The sequence below is a fragment of the Phragmites australis genome, chromosome 15 (assembly GCF_958298935.1).
Source record: "Phragmites australis chromosome 15, lpPhrAust1.1, whole genome shotgun sequence".
Taxonomy (NCBI): domain Eukaryota; kingdom Viridiplantae; phylum Streptophyta; class Magnoliopsida; order Poales; family Poaceae; genus Phragmites; species Phragmites australis.
The window spans coordinates 306,164-332,321 of NC_084935.1; the positions used below are offsets into that span (position 1 = coordinate 306,164).

Genomic DNA, 26,158 nt, shown 5'->3' on the forward strand with positions numbered 1-26,158 from the left:
TCTAGTGTATTGTATCGATGACTTTTTTTGGCCGGAACGGCTATCGTATAGATGATTGGATGATGATGAGCGCAAGTAACTTATCATCAGCTATATAGGGTACATTGCTGTTGCAGCTAGCAATTGGCAGAGATGGGCGGCCCCAAATTAAATAATAAGTTAGTCTTAACTTCTTGTTGAGAACCAATATAATTAATTATATGGTAGCTTCTCCTATACGGCTCGATCTGTGGTTAACCTCCAAGGAGAAGCAGAAATTGGAAATATCATATGTAGCCGGCACTGCAGTAGGGGCATTTGAGTGTATAAACCGGAGCTACTGTCGTGTCCTGTCCATCACAAAGGATGGAAGGAAATATATATAGCAGAACAGGTCCTTTCATTTGGGTGGGATAAGGTCCTGCAACTGCCTGCTGGTGTGGTGTGCGACTAACTGCACAAGACAAGAGGGCCAAGTGTGCCTGTCTGTGTTCTCTTTATTTCCTTTCTTTTTTTCCGAGAAAGAGACGTTAAATATATTGGCTAAAGATGAGATTGCTGTTGGCAAAATAAAGAATCTGTATGGCAGAGATCTAACTCCGGGATTCGTATAGGTTCTCAAGTTTTTAAGTTAAATAAAGTGATTTATGTATTTGTTTTTAGCTAGTCTAAAATGCGAACAAGATATCATTTCTCTACCTAGCGGCTCTAAAAATTTCTCAAACTACGAATACTATGCCAGGCAGGCCAAAGAAGACGGAAACTTACAACATCGCAGGCTGTGCTTTGGACGCTGGAAAGCAAGATTTAATTTGGTCGCTTTCGTGGTGGCTCAGGAATCTCTCGGTAACCCAGCATGCAATATACGCATCACTTTCCGTCGTAAATAGCCACTTATCTAGAGGTTGTTGCTTCTAAGACAAGCTTTTCTTGATAGATTATTTTCTTTGTTAAACTGACTGATCGTCATGAATTGAGTTTTAATTTCTCGACCTGATTAAAGTAGTGCTGAACAGCTTAAGATGCGTGAAGAAAGGGAGCAGATTATTAAGTAGGCAATCAAGGGTCTGTTTATTTGAGTTTCTACAAGCTATTACTTTTTCAGAAATGTGTGCTTGGTAGAATCTAACAAAAAAATTGCTTCTGATTTCTGTAGTAGTAAAAACTATTTTTGCTTCTCAAAAATTAGAGGCAGAAGCTAATACAAACAGATATAAGCTATTAGAGTAGGAGTGATAAGACCATAAAATACACTTGTATTATAATTGTATAATCGAAATAGTAACATAGTAGTAGGAGTAGTACAGAGGTACGAGTAGCAGTGGTGGTAGTTAGAGACGACGACAAATTAACACGCAAATACAAGTAGACTACGTACGTACATAATTATCACAAACCGGGCGATCGATTAATAGACGACGACGGCAAAAAGATAAGCTCAGGCTGAGGCTGAGGCCATCCAAGCAATATGGAGTACGTAATATAGATAATTGGAGTGGAGTGACGGCGGCAAGGTATGTTAGATGGCGAGGACGAGGCCCGGGAGGGAGTTGGTGGCGCTGTCTGGGCGGTGGCTCTGCCAGACGCACTTGGCGGCGGCGAGGCGTGTGACGGTGAGGTCGGTGTTGAAGTACTCGCGCAGCTGGGTGATCACCCCATCCGGGCCCACCGTCCACGCGTGCACCCAGTACACCTTCCCCTCAGCCGGGGGTGGGGGCCCCTCCGCGATGACGGTGGAGCCGAAGGCCTCGACGGAGCGGGGAACGAAGCGGAAGGACGAGGACGAGGAGGAGGTGTTGTTGTTGTTGACAGCACCACCGGTGAGGATGCGCATCATGTGCTGGTGCTTGGGCGGGCCATGGAACCACCACTCGAGGTCCGGCGCGAGGAGGGACTGGACGGCGGCGTGGTCGCGGGTGTTGAGGGCCTCGTAGAGGCGGAGGACGAGGAACTTGTTGCGCTGCTCCTCTGTCTCGCCGGCGATGGCGATGGCGCCGCGCTGCGACTCCTCCAGCTTAGCCGCCAGCTCCTCGATCGCAACCTGTCCTGGGCAGGCTCCCTGGCTAGCTGCTCCTACGAGGGGGCCGGCCGGGATAGACAAGCTGCTGCTTCTCCTTCTCCTTCTCTAGGCCAGGGGGATCGAAGCTCGTTGGATGGAGGGGTTGGATGCGAGGCAAGAGGCCGCCTTTTATAAGACAAGATGAAGAGCCGCGCGCGGGGCCGCCCAAAGATTAGCTACAAACGGACTAGGAGAGGATAGGAGCCTTTGGTTCCCCGGATACGGCTGCGTAGAGCCTTTAATCTAGCTAAGTGGAAGCAGATTGAATCAAGTTATATTTATTAAATTGAGAGTGAGCGGAGGATTAAATTAGATTGAGATGGCATCTAAAACACCCAACACATCTACTATGCACACAAAAGAGACCTAAACAGATGCTTAAAACGCTCCTATTTTCATAATGATGCCTTCATTTGTCAAAATTAAAATTTGTTAAATATATAATTGTATGAAAGTATTTTTTTTATGGTGAACACACTCATATTATTTGCTTAGATCCTAACAATTTTATGTATATTAATAGTTAAAGTTTTTAATACAAATTCTAAAACGATGTGTGTTTGAGAACGGATGTATTATAGCGCGGAGAGAGAGGAGGAGCAATTTTGATTAGAGATGGTGGAAACAGCGAAGGTAGGTAATGCTGGCTTCTTAATCCTAGCCCACAGGTAGCCTATAATAGTGTGCTTTGACGTGTACTCCACCTGAATATCCAAGGTACTACCACCTGATATTGCGCATCCGGCCGGTCGAGTATAACTTTGTTCAGGTCTGAAGAAATCTATGTTTAATTGACCGATCCGGCCGCATCGGTGACCCAGCAACCATGGATTTGGATTATTGCTACGTTGTAACAAACTCTAGCTAGCTAGCCAGTAGTAGTATAAATCAAAGGAAGGATAACGATGTTATGACGGGCAAAGCTCCAAGGTGGGAGTTGACTCGGCGGGGTTCAATCCTCTCGTCTTGTATCTAATTCTGAGTTTTTAATGAAAATTGTACATATAAGATCGTGTTATTAAAAAAAATAATGTTATGACTACTTAGTTATCATGACCAGCCACCACTGATATCGTCCAGCTAGGATCGATCAGATCAGCTGATGGAGGAATATTGTCTTCTAGCGGTGAGAGGACATCGGAGAAGAGAAGATAAGTGAATCTTTCACGGTGTGGTGTGCTCTTCGGGTCGGGAGACGCCAAGCATTATGTCTGGAGTAATTTTACAGTGGTATCAGAGTAATTTAGGCTATTTATTTTTTAATTTAATGATTTAGATCAGTTAGAATACTCTCTATTATCTAGAGGTACTATAGGGAGTATATGAGAGTAGTATAAGGAGTATACATCACTGTAAAAAAAGTAGATCAGTGCCGGTTGAAAAACGGTGTCACTGTTGGTTTTTCAACCGACACTCTTTACTCGGCACTGATAGTCAGTGATTATCAGTGCCGTGTCTGAAATCGACATTGAAAATTCTTTTCAGTGCAAAAGTGCAAGCAGGTGACAAGCATGGCGAACCTTCCAGTGGAGCACTGTGTGAAGCTCCGGCTCTCTGCCGCTCATGCTGCCATTACCTCCTCATCAACCTCGGGCCCATCCTATAACCCTTTCTCGTCTGTCGTTCTAGACCCTTATCATTTTACCAGCCCTGTGAAGCTTCTTGTTTAGTTTATTCCATTTTTTTCTTCTAATTTCTGTGCTATTGGCCTACTGCTCCTCCTGCTTGCTGCAGGGAGATGAATCACCGACATATTGTGACAATTTCGTGGATTAAATATGATGCGGAAGAGATGACGAATGGATCGATGAGCGGAGCATGATAGGTAAATATTAATAATATTATAATAATTATTAAAATGTCTAATCACATGAACGATAAAATTAAATCTATATTAGACTCCTGCTTACATGTAGTATAGAGTACAGTAAAAGACCTCTATATTTGATCGATTTGGTTCAGGTGGTGGCTGCCGAGCCATCCATGCATGCCTTCCGTTCCGTTCTCTTCCGGTCTTCAATTCACGCGTTGTCACGTTGCTTTCACTTCCAGTATAGTATGGATGCACTCCACGCCACAATCATCACATCATGACGGAGAGGAGCGATATGAATTGAAGATGATATAGATGGCCAGCCGCTTGTGTCATTGTTTGTGACTCATATACAACGCACGTATTGGGTATTGCTATCCTACTGCACCTCCCTACTCTCCTCTACTCGGCGTGTGCTGTTGTCTTCCGTCGCTGAGGAGTTTGAGTGCATATGCCACTCGGTGGAGGCACACCCTCGATCTGCCTCGATCGATCCATATCGTCAAGAGCAGAGGAAGCTGCCGAGAAACTTCCTTACCTTCCCTTCGCCATCGTCACCTAGCTTAGCTACTACCGCTGACAATTAATTCCGATCATGAATATCGATCGATCCCATGCATCCGAGCTGGCCTGCCAATGCCATCACGATATCTAGTAGGAGTACCTACTACTCATTTCTCATAATCCCACGTAACTGCATGCCCCTAATTTGCTTCAACATTAATAAATAATCTATATTATTCGAGACGTGCAGTTTCGAAGAAAAAAAAAGCAAATTATTCGAGACGTGTGAGAATATTCGCATACGTCAAATAAGACTAGCTCATATACGATCGAGATCTCTGTTTACCTCAAATGATATTCTTATCCATCCACAACGATTTATATATATATATGCAGAATATATGTTTACCTCAAATGATATTCTTATCCATCCGCAACGATTCGCATACGTCAAATGGTCGGACGCTCGCACGGGCTATGCGCATTCTGCAGTACACGTAACGTGCCTGTAGAAAATATATATACACATATTGTATATATTATGTGCTTAGACTCAACTTTAGTTACTGTTGCGTCATCTCTAGTTATAATTAAAAAATAGTAAAGTTATAATCCGCAAGATAGAGAATTATAAACAAACGTAAATAAAAAAAAATTGAGTTACAATTACGTTATAAATGAACGTAACTCTTAACGAATTCTTTACCTAATAATATACAAGCTAAGTAACATGATTATAATCATAGTATAATCTAAAACGTAACTTGTTAGTTTTTCGTGTTGTAATTATGTATTTCTGAACTCGCTATTGTAACTGATCTACCTAGTGGATTGTAACTAACAGTTATTTAGTTGTAATTGGAGAATAATATAACAGTAAACTATAATTCATCTAGAATATATATATATATATATATATATATATATATATATATATATATATATATATATATATATATATATATTCTGCACAAATGGACTTTGGCAATCGTTAGAGAGTTGTACATTCATTATCGATACACGACTCTTCTTATCGACTCTTCTTATCTGATCAAACGGACCCTCTGGTTGCCAAGTCCGATGATCAGGTACAAGGAACACGCTTGTGATGTGAGCCAATCGATCTCAATTGCTTCATCAACAAACTACGGCACCTAGCCTGACGTACGCGCGGCGCGCATGATCGATGATAGCTTGTTTATTTCTTCTCTCCATCTCGTTTATCCCTATGCATCCATCACATATCATGAAACATAAGGCAAATATGTTGTGTGCTGATTAATTCCTCGCAATACAAAATGTACCAGTACTTATCATTACATTTTCTTGGATCTTGTTTCCATTATGATGTGGAGACAGCAGCTGATGTGTTGACACTACTGAAAAAGGCATAAGAGTGCCATTAAAAAATAGTTTCACAACCGTTTTTTCAACCGGCACTATTTACACGGTACTGATACTAGCCGAGTCAGCTCGAATGGCTCTACCACCGCCACTTCCGCCGCCGCTCCCCTTCTTTATCACCGTCCTCCTCTGTGCCTCCCAGTGCCTCCTTCCCTGTCGACCAATCTCAAACCCACCATATCAAGCTCCACATATACAAGCACGAGACATTACAGTCCAAAAATCAAAACAAAATCGTCAAATTTGCACCGTCCCAGAGCCTCAACCGCCGGATCTGTGCTGTCCCAGGGCCTCAACTGCCGCGCCGGACTGCCACAACCACCGGATCTGTGCCATCCCAGGGCCTCAACCGCCGCGCCAGACTGCCTCAACCGCTGGATCTGCGTCGTCCCAGGGCAGATACGGCCGGATCCGGGTCGAAGGGGAGGCCGGAGGAGGCAGGCGACCAAGAGAGAGAGAGAGAGAGAGAGAGAGAGAGAGAGAGAGAGAGAGAGAGAGACTGCGAGAGGAGAGAGACCGGACGAGAGAGAGGAGAGAGACCGGAGGGGAGGCTGGAGAGGAGGGCGGAGGGGGAGGTCAGAGGGGGAGGCTGGCGGAGGACTGGAGGCAGGAGAGTGAGAGAGAGAGAGGAGACTGAGAGAGGAGAGAGACCGAACGAGAGGATAAAATCGCCCAGAGTTGAGATGATGGAAAAAAAATCGAGCTATGGATGCGAGGTTGCGAGACTAAAATTGATTCAATACAAATTTCAGGTCAGATAACTAGTATCAGTGGCGGTTGGTATAACGAATCGGACCCGAAATTTGTATTGAATCAATTTTAGTCATACTATTAGTGCCGGTTCGTTATACCAATCGGTACTGATACTAGTTATCAGTGCCGGTTTTTGTCTGAATAGACTGTTGGATGTTTTTGTCTGAATAGACGGATGGATATCTGGTTTTTCTATCAACTGGTAGTGATACCTTATCAATGCTGTTTTTAACTGAACCGATACTGATAAGGTGACACTTATAGCTAGTTCTGTAGTAGTGTGATATACATGCATATTGGCTGATCAACCGATTATATACTTTTAGCATTGTATGCCTAATTATGCCGGCCGGTTGTCACCAACTATATATGAAGCTACTCAATACGAGCGACGAACGACATGCATGATGCCGTACGTCCCAATCGGATCGGAGACAGGCGCCAATTACGTGTGTTTATACAGACTCATACGCATAAGCAACGCTGATCCAAATGTCTCGGCGCTTATCTGATTGATTAAGAAGAGAGCAAGCATGCATATATATAGCCTCTGAAAACAATATAATTGAACAGCTGACTTATGAAAAATGATGAACAAACTATATGTGACCGTTCCTGAATTAATTTTCTTGTCGATATGTACGTATCCAAAACAGGCCATGCATGCTGATCTGATTGTATTTAATCTAGCTAGACTTTTATTTATGCCGTCCGGTAGTAATAATCCCTGATCCAGAATATTTTGAATGGCACACCATTTACCACATGTGATCTACACAGACAGCACCGACTGACCCGATGCGATGGATTTTGTCACTTTGCATTGGTCGGCTTGAAACCACAACGACAGGCGAGAATGATATATAGTGGCCGGCCGGGATCAAACAAACAGCGCAAGCTTCTGACCAATTCGATCATTTCCAGCTACTCGATCGATGGAGATGGATCGTGCGAACAAGACATGCCCCTCTCTCTCACTACTTAAAAAAGCCACCGCTCCCGCTCGGCTGCCACACACGCTCGCTGTGGATCTCTCTGCCACCTCGCCCGGATCCATCCGCCTGGGAGGGAGAAGGGGCGAGGGGAGTTGACCGGTGGTGGGCGAAAGAAGGGGATGGCCGGCTACGGTGGGGGTGGGAGAGGAGCAGGACCAGCTACGGTGGGGGAGAGAGAGAATGGAGAGAGAGTCGGACACCAGTGTGAAAAGATAAGGGAGAGAGAGTCGGCGGATGTAAAGATTTATGAGTCAAAACGGTATTGAAATGAAACTTCGGGTCCGACTCATACCAGTTCATTTCAGTGCTGATTTTTTTTTGTTTGAATTGATAGGTGAATGTCTTATTTTGATACGAAATGATAGTGATACCTTATCAATATTAGTTTTAGCTGAACCTATACTTATTTGCGTGGTTTATGTTGGTTGCAGCTTCTTAATTAATTTGTGACCGTTTGTGACTGGAGCACATAACTTGGAGCTCTTAATTTTGTGGTCCTTGAGGTATCAAAAGTTACAACGCTACTTTTCTTTTTCAGATGTACAATACAATGTTGACTTTGTTAACTAGTAGTCTGGCTGCTAGACGAAAGCTAACCAAAGTCACGTACCATTATCTATATGGCAGACATCTCAAAAAAGAAGATGCGAAAAAGTAATTAGGTTCATCGCATTATTGTCAAAAAGATGTACATACGTCCCTGTCAGATATTAGGTAAAGTCTTTATCGATGCAAGTTTTTATATCACAAAATAATCCCCTAGTCGATCGATCGATCCATCAATATAATCCTTCATCAATCTATAATCTTCCCCATCAAACTTTGTGGTGGTTATGTGTCAATCGTTTCACCGCACTTTGGATCGGGAGTGCAGTCTATTAGGATATATATGATTTTGCTGATTAATAACGATATAGTCAATTAGACTAATATATTTATTAAATATATGTTTAAATAGATTTTATAGATGTAATATATGAAGAAGTTATCGAAGCCGGGACAAAGATGGATTAAATTAGAGAAGTTCTATAGAAATTACACACACCGGAGGTCTGATACAGAGAAGTATGTACACGCCAAAGCATTTCAGTTCATGACAATTGTACACACCGGAAGGTCAGGTATATGAAAATAGTGCACGATGGAGCATTTCCAGAAGAAGAAGATCGAAGATGCTACACGCCGGATGGTCCGGCGCTCTAAGTTATACATACCGGAGGATTGCGCCGGAGCATTTATTCTAGAGGAGGTTGCAACTATAGAAGATTGAAGATCTACATGTCGGATAATCCTGTGCCCTGAAGAACTACAAGCCGAAGTGTTTTATACAGAGAAGAAATTGCTCGGTTGGGAGAGAAAGATCTACACATCGGATGGTCCGGCGATGGAAGTGATAAACACACCGGAATATCTAGTGTTCAGATTGAGTTTTAGTGGAATTCCAACGGCTAGTTTGTAGATGGTGTACACGCCGGATGGTCCGGTGAATACAATCTATTTACACTGGATCATTCGGCGTATACAGAAAAGTTGAGCTGTTGGAACAATGGCTAGTTCACGGGGTTGAGATTATAAATACCCCTCCACCCAGTCATTTGAATGTGCTGGAGTCCAGGCGAAACTCATAGACACTTGTGAAGATATTCAAGCTATCAAAGTGCTACAAATGATCATCCAAGGCAATTAGCACATAGATTAGTGAGCAATTAGTGCTATTAGGCCATGAGAGAAGTGTTGCTAGGTGTTGCTGCCTAGAGAGGGGATCAAGTGGTGATCCTATATTGTACCAAGAGGTACTTTGACACATTAGAGTCTTGGTGACTCATCGGCACCTTGAGCCTTGGTAGCTCAAGTTTGTTAATCCTCTGACTTGGTGTGAAGCGACGGTAAAAAAACTTGTACGGGGACACAAAGACTTTGCCTTGGTGGCTCAAGCTCCGAAGTGAAAACGACAACAAGTGACAAAAAAGAGGCTAGTGATGATGCCTTGCCTTGGTGACTTAGTGGCTTATCCGGATTGAGGTCTTGTCTTGGTGGCTTGATAACTCAAGAGTCATGACAAGAAGAGTCTTGACGACCGGGATCATATCCTTGGTGGAGCTTCAATATGGACTAGGGGTGCCATTTATGCTATCGATACCACAGGATAAAATTTTTTTGCGTCGAGTTTGCTCTCTCTAACTTATTTACATTTACACATATACATACTTGCAATTTACCTTCCTAGAGTAGCTTTGCTTGGATTGGTTATATGTTGCAAAACTCTTTTTATCAAAAAAGTAGACACACTAGATAAATCTAGAGCACATTTAGATAGAAATTAATATAGATTTATCTTGTGAAGTTTTTGGAGCCGATTAGGGTTTTAAGTGTCATAATTCACCCCTCTTAGGACGTCACTGATCCTTTCAGGGAGTAATGTTGAAAAAATAGCACTTTTAGATTTTATTTAATTTAATATAATTCTTGATATAACGTGAACAAGAACATATACAGATAATCAATCGACTAGGTTTCAACTAGCTCCGACGAGTCTCGACTAGATTCAACTATCAGTCGAGTATGGTTCGACTAGCTCTGATGAGTCTCGACTAGATACTCGAGCAGGATTTTGACTAACCCCAAAGAGTCTCGACTAGTTACTCAAGCAGGATTTTGACTAACCCCAAAGAGCCTCAATTAGCTACTCGAGTAGGACTTCGACTAAGTATCTAATATAGATTGCAATGTACATACCCGATGGCAACATGAGATGCAGAGGTCCCTGTGATGTTGATGCAGTGGACCATGGCGAAGATGATGAGGTAGTCAAAATAGATCGTGATGATGCAAAGGAAGCTGATTGTGAGCAATCGCGACGAGTACTTCCCAAAAATCTTATTCGCCATCTCCTAGTTCAGGATCCCAAGAACGACGGATTCTGGAGATCTGCTCCCCGTTCGTCGATGCATGCTGGCGCAGCGGAATGAAGCATATTACGTGTGACGGCGTAACAGAGAGAAATTGGCAAAACCCTAATTGCATATATGCGTCTCTTCTTTGTGGCGACGACTGACTAGAGAGAAGATCGAGCGGTTGAGATGCGTCATGATCGGACTCAGTTATGTGTCACGATCGAGCTCTTAACCGACACGGTTTTCATATATTTATCTGTTTGCCCACACAGCAAAAAGAATAAAACTGCAAAAAGAGGCCGCACCTGTGCAAGCAACTAGATCCGATTTCGGTGGACCATTCACGCAGGTGCCATACGCCCGCACCCACGCTGTCGGTGTATCAAGAACCGGGGGTCCCTGAGTCCCGAGGCCAGGCCAGCTATCCGCCATCTGGCGCCATCCCGCGAAGTCCCTCCTGTAGGATGAGAAAAACTCAAGTCCCGGGAGAAGGTGCCCGGGGCCACAGTCCGTGGTCCCTGAGCACCCCAGTTCCCCGATGATCCGCAGAGTCTAAGTACCGGGAAGAAAGTGCTCAGGGAGGTGCCCGATCACCCCCGAGCACCCTAGTCCCCCGACGATCAGAAGAGATAAGTTCCGGGAGAGAGTGCTCGGGGACTGCGTGCGGCAGCTCCCGAGCGCTTGGTTCCCCGAGGGTCCGTATGAAAGTGCTCGGGAGAGAGTGCTCGGGGCTGCACGTGGCAGCCCCTGAGCTCTTGGTTCCCCGAAAGATCTGTACAAGAGTGCTCGGGAGAGAGTGCTCGGGGTTGCATGTGGCAGCCCCCGAGCGCTCGGTTCCCCGAAGATTCGAGCAAGAGTGCTCAGGAGAGAGTGCTCGGGGAGGTAAACAGTACCCCCGAGCACTCGGTTCCCCGACGACTCAGAAAGACCCCTGAGGGACCCACCGATGAGGTGTCATTCAGTCAGAGGTCTGAGGCCGTATTTAATGAGCGTGCGTGGCCTGACATCCCTAACTGCTCCCGCCGCGGTGTCAGTTCCTGCCATGTTTTGGCAGAGAGGCGTGGGGCTATTAATTGCACGGGTCACGTCCCGTATAATCCGGCGTGTCTCGGGATAACATCGCAAGGGTCAAGGCGTTCCGTCTGCCGCCCTGCTGTGGCAGAGGAACAAGACAGGGCGGGCACGCCGGGTTTGCTCTGCAGCTGCCCGGTGGGCTCTCTCCACGGCGCCCGTTGCCAGGGCATTTATGGTGATAGGTGACCGGGCATGCGACGTATTTTCCACCCCCCGGTCACTTCACCCAGAAGAAATGATGACGCCTTTCTCAGTCACGGGGTCTTGGAACTTATGCCCCCCTCCTTCCCGTTCGGGGCATGTCACAGCCGGCGAGTACATAAAAGAGTCGGCACATAGAAGAGAAAGGAGGAGGACGAAAGGAACCAAACGAGCCATCGATAGACAACCGAAAGAAGGCACAGTCCCTACCAAGAACAAGGGAGCATCAAGCTCTTAGTTAGGAAAATATCCTTGTAACCAGCAACATCTTTGAGGGATTTCCTCAAAGCAGTTATTACATCCATACAGGAGTAGGGTATTACGCCCCCGTGCGGCCCGAACCTATCTAAATTCTAGTGCATTTACTTCCTCTTGCACTAGGTCATCATCCCCCACCACCGGCCATTGCATTTGCATTTCACTTCCATTTATTTCTCCGACAAACTTATTCAGGATCATCCCCCCACCGAATCTCTAAAAAGGGGTCTCTCGGGATCCCTGTGACAGGAGTTAATCCTCCGACACATGCCCTCCTCCACGGCCACTGCCCAACAAGACGAGCGAGCGTGAGCGTATTCTCCTAATCCTCTCTTCCACGTATGCTAAGTGGGTAAATGAGAGAATCCATTTTAAGTTGTTTTTTCTCCATCCGCACTAGCAAGATGAGACTAAAAAATTACACATCCACTCTATATGATTGAGCTTTTGAGATTTATTTAAAATTACATAAATATAATAGGTCAAACCTATATATTTTAACGAGTACTGCACTTGTTCATTTCTAATTGATATCACTGATCCTACATAGACCTTTCTGCAGAGGATGAGCTAGCATATGCGATTCATTTCTAAAGGCTACGAATGGTCTGAAACACTACAGCATATCCATCAATGTAATGAAAACCAGATAACGAAGTGTTTCATCTTTCAACAACCCCACATTGGCAGAAATACAATCAAATCGATGCATGGTAAAAATGACCTTATTTGCACTGAAAGCTGACGAAGGAGCTACTTTGCCCTTTCAAACCCCAAATCCAGAAGAGTCCGGAAGAACTTGTGGGGTAGATGGTTGGTGAAATGATTGAATGATCTAAAATGGATGAATTAAGTTATAATTAAAATTTACTTCTATCGAATTTTTGAACGAGTAAGCAACTTTATCATAAATGAAAGATAATGTAACTACACGATCAAACTATCGATCAAGCTAGATGAAAGCAAGAAAACAAGCAAGTTATAACACTAAGTAAATTACGGAATTGAAAGTTTATATAAATGTAAATGCTTAACTTTAAATGCGAGAAAGTAAAGAGATGGATAAGAAAACACTGATTTTTTTTCAAGGAGTTGACACTCCCTTTAGTCCTCGTTGAAGTATCCAATAAGTATATTGCTCCTTCTTGAGCCACCAAAATTCAAATGCTCTCTCATGATTGTCACTTCTCTATTTTCGAATTGACGGGTATCAAACTAAGCGCAAAGCTTCTCTTAAAGCTCACACAAAATCTCCAAGAGCTCACCAAGATGCCTCTAATCACAAGACTGGTTAGGTATTGCCAACCACCAAGAGTAGCAAGCTAACAACTTTACTTGACCAAGATCAAACCTAGACTACAACTAGATACACATTCGCTACTCTCTATGCACTAATGAAGTCCTTAATCTTCAATTAAGAACTTTGCAAATCACTCTAGTGCTCTCTCTTGCTTCTTGATTACACACACAATATTTCTGCTCTTCTGGGATGGCAAGAGATAACACTAAGACGAAATGAGGGGATATTTATAGTCTAGAGTTTCAAATCTAGTTGTTGCCTAACCGCCCACACTTTTTGTGAACGTCGAATGATCCAGCGTGCACCTGGTCACACACACCGGACCATTCGGCATGTACCTTTTCCAACAGCTAGCCAATACCAGCTGTCACTAGCCATTACTGCTCTGAAATGCTCTGACGAAGCCTCCTGTTCACACGCCAGACCATCCGACTTGTATAACTCATTTCTTCACTTAGCCGAGAGAAAAAAATCTAGAAAACACTGAGCTGAAGTTGTCGGTGTGGGCGCTGGAGCATCTAGCGTGTTTCAAACCCTTCTTCTGAAAAATTGCACAAGTTCTGTAAAATGCTCCGTCGTGTTTCTCACCTTAACGCCGGACCATCCGGCGTGTAGACTTGAAGCACCTCTTCTGAGTCAAAACACTCCGGCGTGTATATTTTCCTGAGCACTGAACCATCCAGTGTTTGCAATTTTTTTTCTGAACCCGTTTAATTCAAACTTTCTTTAATTCTATTTTCTCGACAACTCATTCATAAGCTTTTCTGAGCTACCTAGTACTAGAATTTCATAAGTATACATCCAACCAAGTCTAGACACAACTATATCAAGATACTACTCTTAGCCCCTCTTTATAGTACGGTCAAAAAACTGAAAAAGAAAACATATGCTACTCTGAGTGTCCTTCGTCTCTTTATAACATTTAAAACTAAAAGATTCTTACTCTTTACGTTCATATTTTTTAATCGTCCATAGAATCAATTTTAAAGATCAAGATTATCTAATCACCATTGTAAAATAAATTATAATATCCTTCAAAATAAACTTATTAATCATAATAATATAATTATCATTAATCATCAAAATACTTAACACTTATCTAATAACCTAGACGCTACATGTGATTCCTCTACGAGTGCCTGTAATTGGTACCATGATACAACAGTATGAGACTAACCATTTTGTATAAAAAAAACGTACACAAGTCCTACCACTAAACCCGTGTGCACTCTAGGTTCCCTAGAACTCAAACCGGTGACGAGTGGAGCGTTGCCACCCTCGCCCCACCACAGCCTCGAATCCAGATGTTGCCGGTAACGCTCGGGAGCTCATTCCACCCGGCCTGAGAGCCGTTCGCGCATTGTGAGACTAACCATTAACGATGACAAGCACACTACGATTGCTACAACAGTGGGCAGAAGCCCTGTTTACGCGAGGCTCACTTAGTGAATCAGTACAGTGGATGGAGTCATCCTAGGTACAGTATTTACTTCTAACAGCGGCACCTTCGAGACCAATTATTGAAACAATTAATCATCGCAATATCACAACGAATTTGTTCTTAACTTTGTGATTGCACACACATGCCAGAGAGAGACGTACCTCCCCACTGCGCATTGATGCACGAAAGGCCTTCCAAACCAAGAGTGTTTGCCATGATCTCGATACTCTTTTTGCACTTTTGCAGTACATCCTCACTACGATGCTAAAAGATATATTCCTTCTTATTACAAATATAGATCATTTTAAACGTATATATGATGATTAATAAAGTAGATCAAATGACCTTGTTACATTTTATTTATTCTGCAATATAACTCATTCATTTACGAGAGTGATAGCATTTATTAAATAAGGGCAATAAGAGAATAAAAAAGAAAAAATACATAGAAATTTGAGAATAACTTATATTTAGAGAATAATTAAAGAGGTTAAAATGACCTACATTTACAATCAGAAAGAGTAATATTTAGCCATAATGCTGAGAATGATCAGGAACAAGTGGTGACAGCAAGCAAATGATAACAGCGAACCCAACAAAGATGGTTAGTAAGATTCGGGTCAATTCGAAATTCCACTATTATTGAAAAAAGGTAATTTTGGAAATAGTAACAAATAAATATCAGACCTCATAATTGTTGCAGGAGTAGTGAAAAAAAGGCCTGAGCCAAAGGCCTTTTTTTTTGAAATAGTAAAAAATGAAACTTTTTCCCTGGGCCAAAGGCCTTAGATCTTCTAGGGCCGACTGCTTGATAACACAAACGGCCCAGCGATAAAACGTACAGGTAGACAAGCTAGGACAGACCGACAGACAAACTCAAATCAGTTTTCCAGTGCATGATGAGAATACAATAAATTAGTCTCCATCATCTGTCCCAAATCCAGTTTACTTAATGCCTTAATGGTCAAATTGCATTTCTATACCACCAATTATTTCAATACAATATCAAAGGACAACACTCACAACATTAGCTCCTTAAACAATTTCACTAATGAGATCACAAACCAGGTAATAGTAGAAAGTGTGGATACTCTTACCTTGGAATTTCTCCTCAAGTGATAAAATATCACCACTTTCTTTCACTGTGATACTTGGATTTAATGAGTGCATTTCTCCACGTTTGCCAATTACACCAACAGTTACTTCAATCCACTCATTTTCTCCTTCCCACACCAGATTTTTTAGAAAAATGGATAAAGTGTCCGGCTTTATTTGATATGATAATCTCATCGGTCTCAATAAAAGGCTCGAATATTAATGACTCCGGAGGAGGGACTGGCATCTCAACAACTCCATGCGCCTAGCAAATGTAGCTTAATGTTAAAAAATGCATCTGAATATCAAGTCCCTCAATGGGCACAGACATGCTGAAGTTAAGCTTTTGGTGCCCTGGACAGGCAATTAGCAGGCATACGCTGAAACTTTCTCCTCAATGCGTTTGTGTAGACTTCTAGGTCCTTTGGACAGCTGAAAATAGCTCGTTTTCTTAATGAGCCATGAATTACACAGGGAAAGATATAGTACTCACGTTAAATAATTAAAAGAACACTGGGCTAAAGCGAAGTAAATGCTCACCAGTCTTGCTACACCAGTCGAGCATCCATCACGAGCTGGTTTCACACATACTGTTTCTGTTTGTAGTTTTGGTTTTAGGCCATTCCAGATATCAACAAGAGATGACTTCAGTACATCCTTTCGTATGGTACGAACTCCATAACTAGTTAGCTACATAAGTACAAGTAATACTTGTGAACTAACCTTGCATGGTCACAGTCGTAACATGATTAACTCAAACAAAGTTTTTTTAACCAACTCTATCAAAGTTTTCAATAAGCGAGCAAGCATGCTGAACAATTGTACGAATGATTCGAGAGTGGGAGAATCCAACCTGAAAACAAGATTAAGCATTCTATATGAGTGCATATGTATTTGTACGAGACTTACTTGCAGTAATGGCGTGATAATGGGTATTAAAAAACTTTAGTACAAGCGATTTACACAGTACTTATTTTTTTTACCAAATTAAGATCATCCTCAATGGTGCTGCGCAATTGGAAGAGACGATGTACAAAAAGCAGGGAAAATCATGTATTCAATTTAAAACAGATTTTTTCTAGAAATCAAAATTACCAAATTAGATGTGCATGATACTGAGTATTATTGATACCTTTGAAGCTTGTTGGATACCTTTGAAGCTTGTTGGAATAAAAAGCTGGTTTGCTCCATCCCACTTATCTGTTAACAGACGGCAACAACAGATGTGATGCACTAGAAATGCAAGCCATGGTCTAAACTTGAGAATAAAGAGTTACATGAATATGCTTACCAAATTAATATCAGTGAAAAGGACAGTGCCATGCTTGGTGTCTCCAAATCTGTCACTGTTTTCAGCTGAGGGTAGAGAAGTAACAGGAGTACGTAAAAACCTACCATCTATCCTTGCAAAGTCATGCAGGCCAAGGCGGCGAAATAAAAGAGCAACTCCTTGTCTTATGCAATCAATCGCATCTTCCGGGAAACGTGGATCGGAGGTGCATGATAAGCAACCTGTGAAGAGATTAATATTCAGCACTCAGCAGCTTACAAGTTTTTCTTGTGTATAAGAACACTAGGCTGGTGAAAGTTTACAACTTTTTGACTTAGGTTTTGTTACAGGAAGTTCTAGAAAAGTTTTTCCATAAAAGAGTTTGTAAGACTAAAGTAAAGAAGATCAAAAGAAAACAACCGCTGGTTGTACTCGTATATAACCCCCAAGCACTTGTCTAATAGTCTGGAATCTATACCTGTCGAGTTGGAAGGTACTTCCTGGGGTAGTTAAATATTGTATCCTCCTGAGTATCAGAATTACTGGAGGACTGGAGCTCATCCTTCAAAATGGAAAAGGAAAAGAAAAAGAAAATACTAATTTAGGTTCTATTAGGTAAAGCTTCAGTTTTAAGAATTTTCGGAGCTGGTCATTCCTAGATATAGAATTTTTTTAAGCTGGAGTTGCGAATAGATTGATGGTCTTTGATTGATGCATCTTGTTCTTATTTTGGACTGAAAATAGATATTTAAAATATTTTATTTTATCCTATAAATTCTAAATCCTGCATGAATCTCGGAACTGGAACTCTGCCAAACAGAATCTTACAATGGATTGAACTGTAGTAGCATAATTAAAAAGAGGAGACTATTTGTTCCTAACTGCGTAATTGCAGCTTGTTTTGAACGTGGAGTAAATTTTTGCATAAGGCATCACATTCGACAAAGTTAAGACCAAATGAGGTAGTTCCTTGTTCACTATACTAGGCAATATGGACTAAACCTAACCGCAATATTTTTTCTGAGTGTCAACGATTAATAAACCACCGATTTTACAAAATACATGATGAAAGTAGGGGACGCTCCCTCTTACCGAATCAAGCACCAGAAGACAGAGATTTATACAAGTTCGAGCCTCCTGGTGAATAATAACCCTACGTCTTATGTTCTTGTATTGGTCTTCAAGACAAAGTACAAGGAACTCATAGCTAGGTTAGATAGAATCTAAAACTAGTCAAAGGTTCCTTGTGTGTGGTCTTGATGAGTTGTCGATGTAGATTGCGATTGCTGATGGCTTGTGTGTTGCTTGTTGCTTCTGTATGGCTTCTGGTCTTTCGTAGGGTCTCTGGCTCCATATATATATGAGGGTGTAGCGAACATGGCACTTTTAGAACATGCATGTGATTTTAGTGATTAATGATAATATAGTCAATGAGACTAACATGTTTGTCAAGTATATGTTATAGTATGTTTCATGGATGCAACACATGAAGAAGCCATCGATGCCGAACTCAAGAAAAATTGAATTAGACGAGTTCAGAGAAAATTGCACTCACCGGATGGTCCGGTGATCAGCCAGGTATACATGCCGGAGTATTTTTTAGGAGCGGTATTTCGATGCAGAAGGAGTTTTGTACACGCCGGATGGTCCAACGATCAGAGGTTTGCACACTCCATAGCATTCTCAAATGAAGGTGAAAAATGCAATGCACGTCGGATGGTCCGGCGATGAGGAGTTGGCTACACCGAAGTATTTTCCAGAAGATGTTGCAATGACTTATTTGGTGTGGTTGTACACACTAGATAGTCCGGTGATCAGAGGATCTACACGCTGAACAAATGCACAGTGAGAAGTGACTCGATCAGCTCAAGTATACATATCGGATAGTCTGGTGATAGAGTTCAAATTAACGCCGGAATATTCGGTGTTCACAATGAGTTTGGATGTGGGTCCAACGGCTAGTGACAGTTGGCAATAGCAGTCAGTACACGCCGGGTGGTAGACGATGAACCCGCCGTAGTTGACCTCGACGACAGCGTGCCGCTGCGGCACGCCGGGGAGCATGGCGGCCATGGTGGCAGTGACACAGGCGCCCTGGTAGGTCGGGGAGCGGTCAGTGGCGGGGGAGGCGGAGGCGTTGAAGATGATGAGGTCTGGGACGTAGGGCGCGAGGCCAGTGGTGAACAGCGGGCGGAGGAAGGGGGCTCGAAAATATTATGAGTTGCAGGGTCGATCTGTTCAAGGAGGCTCGGCAACGGAGAAGGTAGCTCGCCGACGTGTTCTGTGTGTGAGATAAAGGATTTGGAGGGGGTGACCGGCCAGGGTATGGGATTGGCGTAGCTCATTGATGGCGACTGGGACTGAGTGAGGACCATCTTGGCGGCGCACAGAAGGAGCCAGATGTGGGGAGGCCAGCTCCACCGGCTGGGCCCATGGGGTGGCCGGATCCACTGGTGCCGGGTTCGATCGGGCGGCAATGGGGAGCGGGTGAGCGGCAATGGAGAGTGAGAGGGGCGCGAGAGGAGAGGGATGAGAGAGAGACGGCGGCGCTCAGGAGAGGTGGCGCGCTCGGGAGGAGAGGTAGGGGCGAGAGGCGGTGGCGCACGGGAGGAGGGAGCGAGAGCCGATGGAGCTCGGGAGGTAGTGGCGCTCGCGAGGGGGCCGAGATTGGATCGAGAAGAGAAAGGGGCATTCTAGAGACCATGAGGTGCTGAACGGTAGGATGACCACAACACGAGATCGAACAGCTGAGAAAGCACCCTGTAGCTTGGAACAGTGTAATAGTAACTTGGTATAAAAAATATAGATAAGGTACGATAAGAATCAAACTAACATTTCGGACTAATAACATAACACTGTATGTTAATTCCATATGATACAAGTAGAATTCGCGCATCCTTTCATGTGACTGGTAACAACGAACTGATCAATGAAAAAAAATAGAGCAAACGAACAAAAATTACAGTGTGTGTGTATATATATATATTAGTTGTCGCGCGCTGTTGTTACTTGCACTCCCCCATGAACCACAATGCATGTATAATATGCAATCAGACATGGCTAAGCATATTAATTAGTCGCGAAGAAGGAAGGGAATGGACGGGGTGGATGGATCTAGGAGCAACTGATCATATATATGATGCATGCAAGCAAGCAATATGGGAAGATGACAGCAGGTAGCTCGATCATCGATCAATCAGTGCGTCCTGCCTTGCTGCGACTGCGGCAGCAACCCTGGGATGAATGGCACGCCGAACTTGGGGATGAACTGCTGGCCCTGGATGAAGGTCTCGACGGTGAACTCCTTCTGCGCCTCCTCGTAGGTGACAGTCTTGATGCCGCCCCACTTGGCGCGCTTGCTCATGTCGGCGCCGGGCCCGCGGTTGTCCACCTCGGCGTAGAAGAGCGTCTCCAGCCCGAAGGTGCCGGCCCACTCGAGCCATCCCTTGGGGTCGATGAATCCGCCAATCTCGTTCTGGATGTAGAGCGTCCGCGAGTACTCCTTCCACGGCCGCGCCAGGTACGTGGCGATCTTCCCGGCGTCCGCCTTGAAGTCCGGGTGCGGCTCCACGGTGCAGTTGTGCAGCACGGTGCCGCCGACGGAGCGCTTCTCCCGGCGGCCCTGTGCCGTGATGATGTTCACCTGGTTCGCCATGGGCTTGCGCGGCTGGATCAGGCAGTTCTGGAGCACCACCTGCGAGTTGCCGAAGATGAAATCGATGGTGCCCGTGACGGTGCAGTCGCGGAAGAACTGCCGCTGTGCGTGCGTGTACAGCGTGTCCTGGTACCCGTCGAACGTGCACTGGTAGAACACCGCCTGGTCGCTCTGCACGCGCAGCGCCACCGCCTGGTGGTTCTCCGCGCCCGCCGTGTTCTCCACCTTGATGCCCTTCATGAAGAACCCGTTCCCGATGGCCTCTGCAATGCATGCATGCATTCGTTCATTTCAGCATGTTAATTTCTCCACGTATGCGTGCGTGTATCTAAGCAGAGCATATCTGCTTGCTGTACCCATTGTGGCCGTGTCCTTGGTGGTGAGGTTCATCTTGAAGTTCTTGTTGCCGGTAATGATGGTCTTCTCGGCGCCGTCGCCGATCATGGCGACGTTGGTGAGCGGGCGGCCCACGGCCACGTACTCCTTGTACGTGCCCGCCTTCACGTACACGACGTACCTCTCGGCGCTCTTGGGCGGCACCTTGGCCAGCGCCTCGTTGATTGTCTTGAAGTCGCCGCTGCCGTCCGCCGCCACCGTGACGTTGGGCTTGAACTCCGGCGCCTCCGGGGCGGCCTCTAGAAGGTGTCTCCCCCCTTCCGATACCCACGTCGGCATGCCGTCCTCGCCGAGCAAGCGCCTGCCGATGCTGAGGCCCCCCAGGGTGTCCGAGAACTGGTCGACGACGGCGAGGATGTCCTCCGTGAGCTCCTGCGAGGCGTTGAGCGCGCTGCGCATCTTGGCCGAGGCCTCTGTGGTGGTGGTGTTCATGAAGCCGTCGAGGCACGTGTCCTGGTACGTGAGCGCGGCGCTGAGCCACGTCTTGAGGTCGTCCACGGCCTTCTTGAAGTTGGTCATCTCGAAGCCGCCGAGCTTGTCGAACGATGACTTGAGGTCGTCGACGGCGTACTCGAGCAGCTCCTTGCAGTTCTGCAGCGCGCCCGACGTGCGCTTGTCGTTCTTCAGATCGTTCAGCGTCGCGGACTCGCTGATGGCCTTGGTGATCTTCTCGGAGGTCACGCTGAAGAAGGCCTTGGCGAGCTCCGTGGGCGAGCTGGCGTTGCCGGCCGCCTTGCTCAGCTCCGCCTCGCACGTCTGCGGGTAGTCCGTCGGCTGGCAGAATGCCTTGACCGACTTCACCGACATGGACAGCTGGCCATCCTCGCCGCCGCTCTTGCCGCCCGAGTTGTTCTTGAACGACACGACGCAGACGGCCGCGACGACCGCCACCACGAGGACGGTCGACGCGCCGATGATAGCACCTTTGCTCATTTTGTTCTGTTTTTTATTGGATGGAATTAATGGTGTACCAATTAACTGGAGAAGGGATTGAGAGATCTTATAGCGAGGTGAAGAGGAGAAAACAGGACAGGAGTTGGTTGAATGGTTGTGCTACGTACGTCGGAGCAAGGAAGGCGCCGAGGTGCACGGACAGTCACAAGACAAAATAGATGGTCGTCGTTGGACATACACGTGTCAAATGTCAAAATATGCATGCATGCATGCTTTCTAGTACAGATTTAGCTTTGGTTCTCCTTCTCCATCTCCTTCCTTCCTTCCATCCCCTGATGATCTCATCTGATCTGATGATGCTTAAGAGTAAGACTAAGGCAAGAACCACCGTTGTTCTCAACGGCTAATTATACACTTATCTTCCTCCATCTCCACTTCCCTAACAACGACAACCATCATTGCAAAATGTGGTGCGACAAGCAACCAAAGATTACATCTTTGCTTCTTGCCTTTCTTCTTAGCAATGGCTTCGGTCACCAGTTGCTCCTCCGCTCGCTCTACCGTGCCGTGCGGTGGCGCTGCGTCAGGTGGACGGCCAGGCGTCGCGGCTCTCCTCGTCGGGGGGAAGCGGGAGCGCGTCGCCGCCGCCAAGCTCTTGGACACCCGACCGGGGGGCTCCGGGGAGGACGACATGGACATGGCGCGAAGGCCGCCCATGCCGCCGGGGACCGCCAGTCCGCGCTGGCGGACGACGATCTCTCGCAGCTAAAGCAGGACAGCGCGCCGATTACGCCGCTCGGGCTTAGCGGCGGCGAGTACATCCGCGCCGCCGCGTGCTTTCGCTTATTGCCGCCGCCAATGATGCCGATGTCGCCGGCAAGGAAGCTCATGCCCGTCGCCTCAGCCATCGTGTCCTCGCACAGGCGAAAGCAGAGAGCAGGGGGCGCATGCCGTACAGCGGCGGTGACGCGGGAGGAGAGGAATCCAAGGAGTTCCCGATGGCGTTGCGACGTGCTGGCTCGAGCGGCAGGGCACGATGTGGAAGCGCTAGCTCGGCTCGGTGGAACTTCCGGCTCGTTTCAATTGCTTGACCTGGTCCGGAGCTTTGAGATTGAGTATGCACACACGTGGCTTCGATCGAGGTCGGTGCTGCATAGGAGGGATTTGCAGCTTATGGTCATGTAAATTGATTAAAGGTTATTACTTATAATCCAAGAAAATACGAGATAAGCATAACTCAAACCTTGGTAAACATGCTACGACACACGAGTTGCAGTTTAAGCAATGGCACTTTCATCTAGTTGAATGGTTGATACATGCTAAAGCAGGGCTACATATGTTTTATGCAACAGGAGAGTAATTCGTGTGCAGCGTGCAAGACAGAGTATTTGTTCAGAGGTCCACCTTGGTGCAAACAATCTTTGCTGCGCCGAGCACACGGTACGCTCGGAGAAGGTCGCAGTCGAGAGGATAGGATTAGTTTAGTAGCCCTGCTGATATATGCTGGCCCCGTCAAGAATGTATTTTAATCAAAGGTCAGGGTCAATAATTCAATAAGCTTGGTACCAAGATCATCCATCCTTGAGCCATGAAAGCAGCATTCGCGTCCATATGTCATCATCATAATGCCGTCTCAGCTCTGGAAATTCATCAGCGAAGAAGAAGAGGTCATCATCATGCCGTCCTCAGCTTTGAAAAAACATCGGCGAAGAAGAGGTGAGAGCAACCCTGCTCGCAGACTTGACTACTCGTTCCTGCATTACGCGCTAGCTCATGGCCTGCTCCAACACGCTTAGAAGAGAACAAATCAGCAGCTCCAATGGCAAAGGGGATCCATCCACCCATTGTTTGACAATATTTGCCGCGCACAAGATGACTAGACTAGAGCTTCCTTGGTTCGTCTCTGTCTGTTTGGACTCTTCAAACACTAGACTAGATTAGAGAGAGACTCGTTCATGCCTGCTCTGGATCGAGCTTTGTATACTCCTTACCAGGAAGCAGCCGACTCCAAGTCCAAGCCTCTGCCTGCTTCCACTCCAGAGCCCGTGATTTCAGAGTTAAGAAATGCCCTTCTCATGGTGTGCCGTATTCTATGGCATTCTTCTGCTGGTCGCGCTCGCAGCGGCACAGCCTGACGCCGGCTGCAACGGCATCCTCCTCACCTACACGCTCGAGGGACGCAACAAGATCAGGCCGTTCGTCCCCGCCGCGGACTCCCAGCCCTACTCCTTCCGCGCCAACGCCACCGTCCTCAACTCCGGCACCCGCCCGCTCAGGTCGTGGGCGCTGCTGCTCACCTTCGCCCACGGCGAGATCCTCGTCGGTGTCGATGGCGCCGTGCTCACGTCCGGGGGCAACCTGCCCTACAACACCACGGCGGCGGATGCCGGGAACGCGACGTCCTTCTCCGGGTACCCGCAGACGGACCTCCTCACCCCGATCGCCACGGCCGGCGACCTGTCCAAGATACAGGGCACGGTCAAACTGGTCGGCACGCTGTTCGCCGGGCCCCAGCCGTTCGTGCCGCTCCCTTCCGCACTCTCGCTCGCCGACCCATCGTACACCTGCCCTCCGCCCACGAACGTGTCCACGTCCCTCTCCACGTGCTGCGTGCTCAAGCCGACGGCCGCGACCGACGCTACGGCCGGGAACGCCAGCGACATGGACCCGGCAAGGACCTTCCTCCCGCGCGGCACCGGCGACCTGGTGATCACCTACGACGTGCTCCAGGCGCACGAGAACACCTACCTGGCGCTGGTGACCCTCGAGAACAACGCGCCGCTCGGCCGCCTCGACGGCTGGCAGTTGTCGTGGGAGTGGCAGCGCAAAGAGTTCATCAGCTCCATGAGAGGCGCCTACCCGCTGAAGCTCGACACGTCCGGCTGCCTCTACGGCCCGCAGGGGAAGTACTACAAGGGCGTCGACTTCTCCAAGGTGCTCAACTGCGACCGCAGGCCGGTGGTTATTGACCTGCCGCCGTCGCGGGCCAACGACGCGGACATCGGCCGGATCAACCACTGCTGCAGGAACGGCACCATCCTGCCCAAGTCCATGGACGTCGCGCAGTCCAAGTCAGCGTTCCAGATGGAGGTGTACAAGATGCCGCCGGACCTTAACCGGACCAAGCTCTACGCTCCGGTCAACTTCAGGATCGCCGGCGCGTCGCCGCTGAACCCGGAGTACGCGTGCGGGCAGCCGGTGCCGGTGAGCCCTTCGGAATTCCCGGACCCGAGCGGGCTCGCGTCGACGACGCTTGCCGTGGCAACGTGGCAGGTGGTGTGCAACATCAGCACCAGCACGTCTAGCAAGTCCGAAGCGTCCAGGCCGCCCAGGTGCTGCGTGTCCTTCTCTGCGTTCTACAACGAGTCGGTGATCCCCTGCAAAACGTGCGCGTGCGGCTGCCCCGCGAGCCGGCCTGCCGTGTATGCGTCCTGCAGCACGACGGCTCCGTCGATGCTCCTGCCGCCGTTCGCGCTGCTTATGCCGTTCGAGAGGCGGGCGAAGGAGGCGCTCTGGTGGGCGGACCAGAAACGCTTCAGCGTGCCCAACCCGATGCCCTGCGGCGACTTCTGCGGCGTCAGCATCAACTGGCACGTCGCCACGGACTTCACTGGCGGGTGGAGCGCGCGGCTGACGCTCTTCAACTGGGATGACGTGGATATGCCGGAATGGTTCGCCGCCATCGTCATGGACAAGGCGTACGACGGGTTCGAGCAGGCCTACTCCTTCAACGCCACGGCCGTCGGGAACAGCACCATCTTCATGAAGGGCAGGGAAGGCTTCAACTTCTTGATCAAGGAGAGCAACATGAGCGGCGTGGATTATGCAGTGCCTGGGAAGCTACAGTCGGCGCTCTCGTTCACGAAGAAGACGACCCGTGGCATTGACGTGGTTGCCGGCGACGGCTTCCCGTCCAAGGTCTTCTTCAACGGCGACGAGTGCGCCATGCCGCAGAGGATTCCGAGTCAAGGGGTTAAGACTCGCGCAAACCGTGGTGTCATCCATATGCTATTGTGTTTGGTTGCTTCAACTTTCCTGCTATAATTCTGTCTGTCTACGCCAATTTTTCACTCTTTCACGTGATTAAAAAATATCGTATATCTCAAATGCCGCATATCACGATGCATATATACTTTTGTTGAGAACAATTATTCGAACAGGATTGTTGTACAA

General features: G+C 46.8%; 3 protein-coding genes and 1 pseudogene across 3 annotated transcripts; 1 reads left to right on the forward strand and 3 right to left on the reverse strand.

Annotated features, from left to right (window-relative positions):
- Nucleotides 1-1,217: 1,217 nt before the first annotated feature.
- LOC133892936 (uncharacterized) lies at nucleotides 1,218-3,603 on the reverse strand. The gene is made up of 2 exons (XM_062333926.1): nucleotides 3,559-3,603; nucleotides 1,218-2,104 (listed from the first exon to the last, which is right to left on the reverse strand). Exons 1-2 carry the CDS (start codon nucleotides 3,601-3,603, stop codon nucleotides 1,499-1,501), a joined length of 651 nt encoding a protein of 216 aa, XP_062189910.1. The 3' UTR covers nucleotides 1,218-1,498.
- Nucleotides 3,604-14,676: 11,073 nt separating this feature from the next.
- LOC133892937 (uncharacterized) lies at nucleotides 14,677-19,113 on the reverse strand (annotated as a pseudogene).
- Nucleotides 19,114-20,203: 1,090 nt separating this feature from the next.
- On the reverse strand, nucleotides 20,204-22,034 carry LOC133893403 (probable pectinesterase/pectinesterase inhibitor 21). Its single transcript, XM_062334413.1, has 2 exons — nucleotides 21,052-22,034; nucleotides 20,204-20,958 (listed from the first exon to the last, which is right to left on the reverse strand). The coding sequence occupies exons 1-2, from the start codon at nucleotides 22,022-22,024 to the stop codon at nucleotides 20,237-20,239; spliced, it is 1,695 nt and encodes a 564-aa protein (XP_062190397.1). The 5' UTR covers nucleotides 22,025-22,034; the 3' UTR covers nucleotides 20,204-20,236.
- A 1,777-nt stretch (nucleotides 22,035-23,811) lies between these two features.
- Nucleotides 23,812-26,158, forward strand: LOC133892662 (COBRA-like protein 7). Its single transcript, XM_062333557.1, has one exon. It carries the CDS (start codon nucleotides 24,050-24,052, stop codon nucleotides 26,027-26,029), a length of 1,980 nt encoding a protein of 659 aa, XP_062189541.1. The 5' UTR covers nucleotides 23,812-24,049; the 3' UTR covers nucleotides 26,030-26,158.

Bases quoted from the DNA above. Each gene is read 5' to 3' on its own strand.
- LOC133892662 (XM_062333557.1), top strand. From the start codon at position 24,050: ATGCCCTTCTCATGGTGTGCCGTATTCTATGGCATTCTTCTGCTGGTC.
- LOC133892936 (XM_062333926.1), bottom strand. From the start codon at position 3,603: ATGAGCGGCAGAGAGCCGGAGCTTCACACAGTGCTCCACTGGAAG. The intron at 2,105-3,558 runs GTTCGCCATGCT...CCCCTGGCCTAG, and splicing joins ACACAGTGCTCCACTGGAAG to AGAAGGAGAAGGAGAAGCAG.
- LOC133893403 (XM_062334413.1), bottom strand. From the start codon at position 22,024: ATGAGCAAAGGTGCTATCATCGGCGCGTCGACCGTCCTCGTGGTGGCG. The intron at 20,959-21,051 runs GTACAGCAAGCA...CATGCATTGCAG, and splicing joins CAAGGACACGGCCACAATGG to AGGCCATCGGGAACGGGTTC.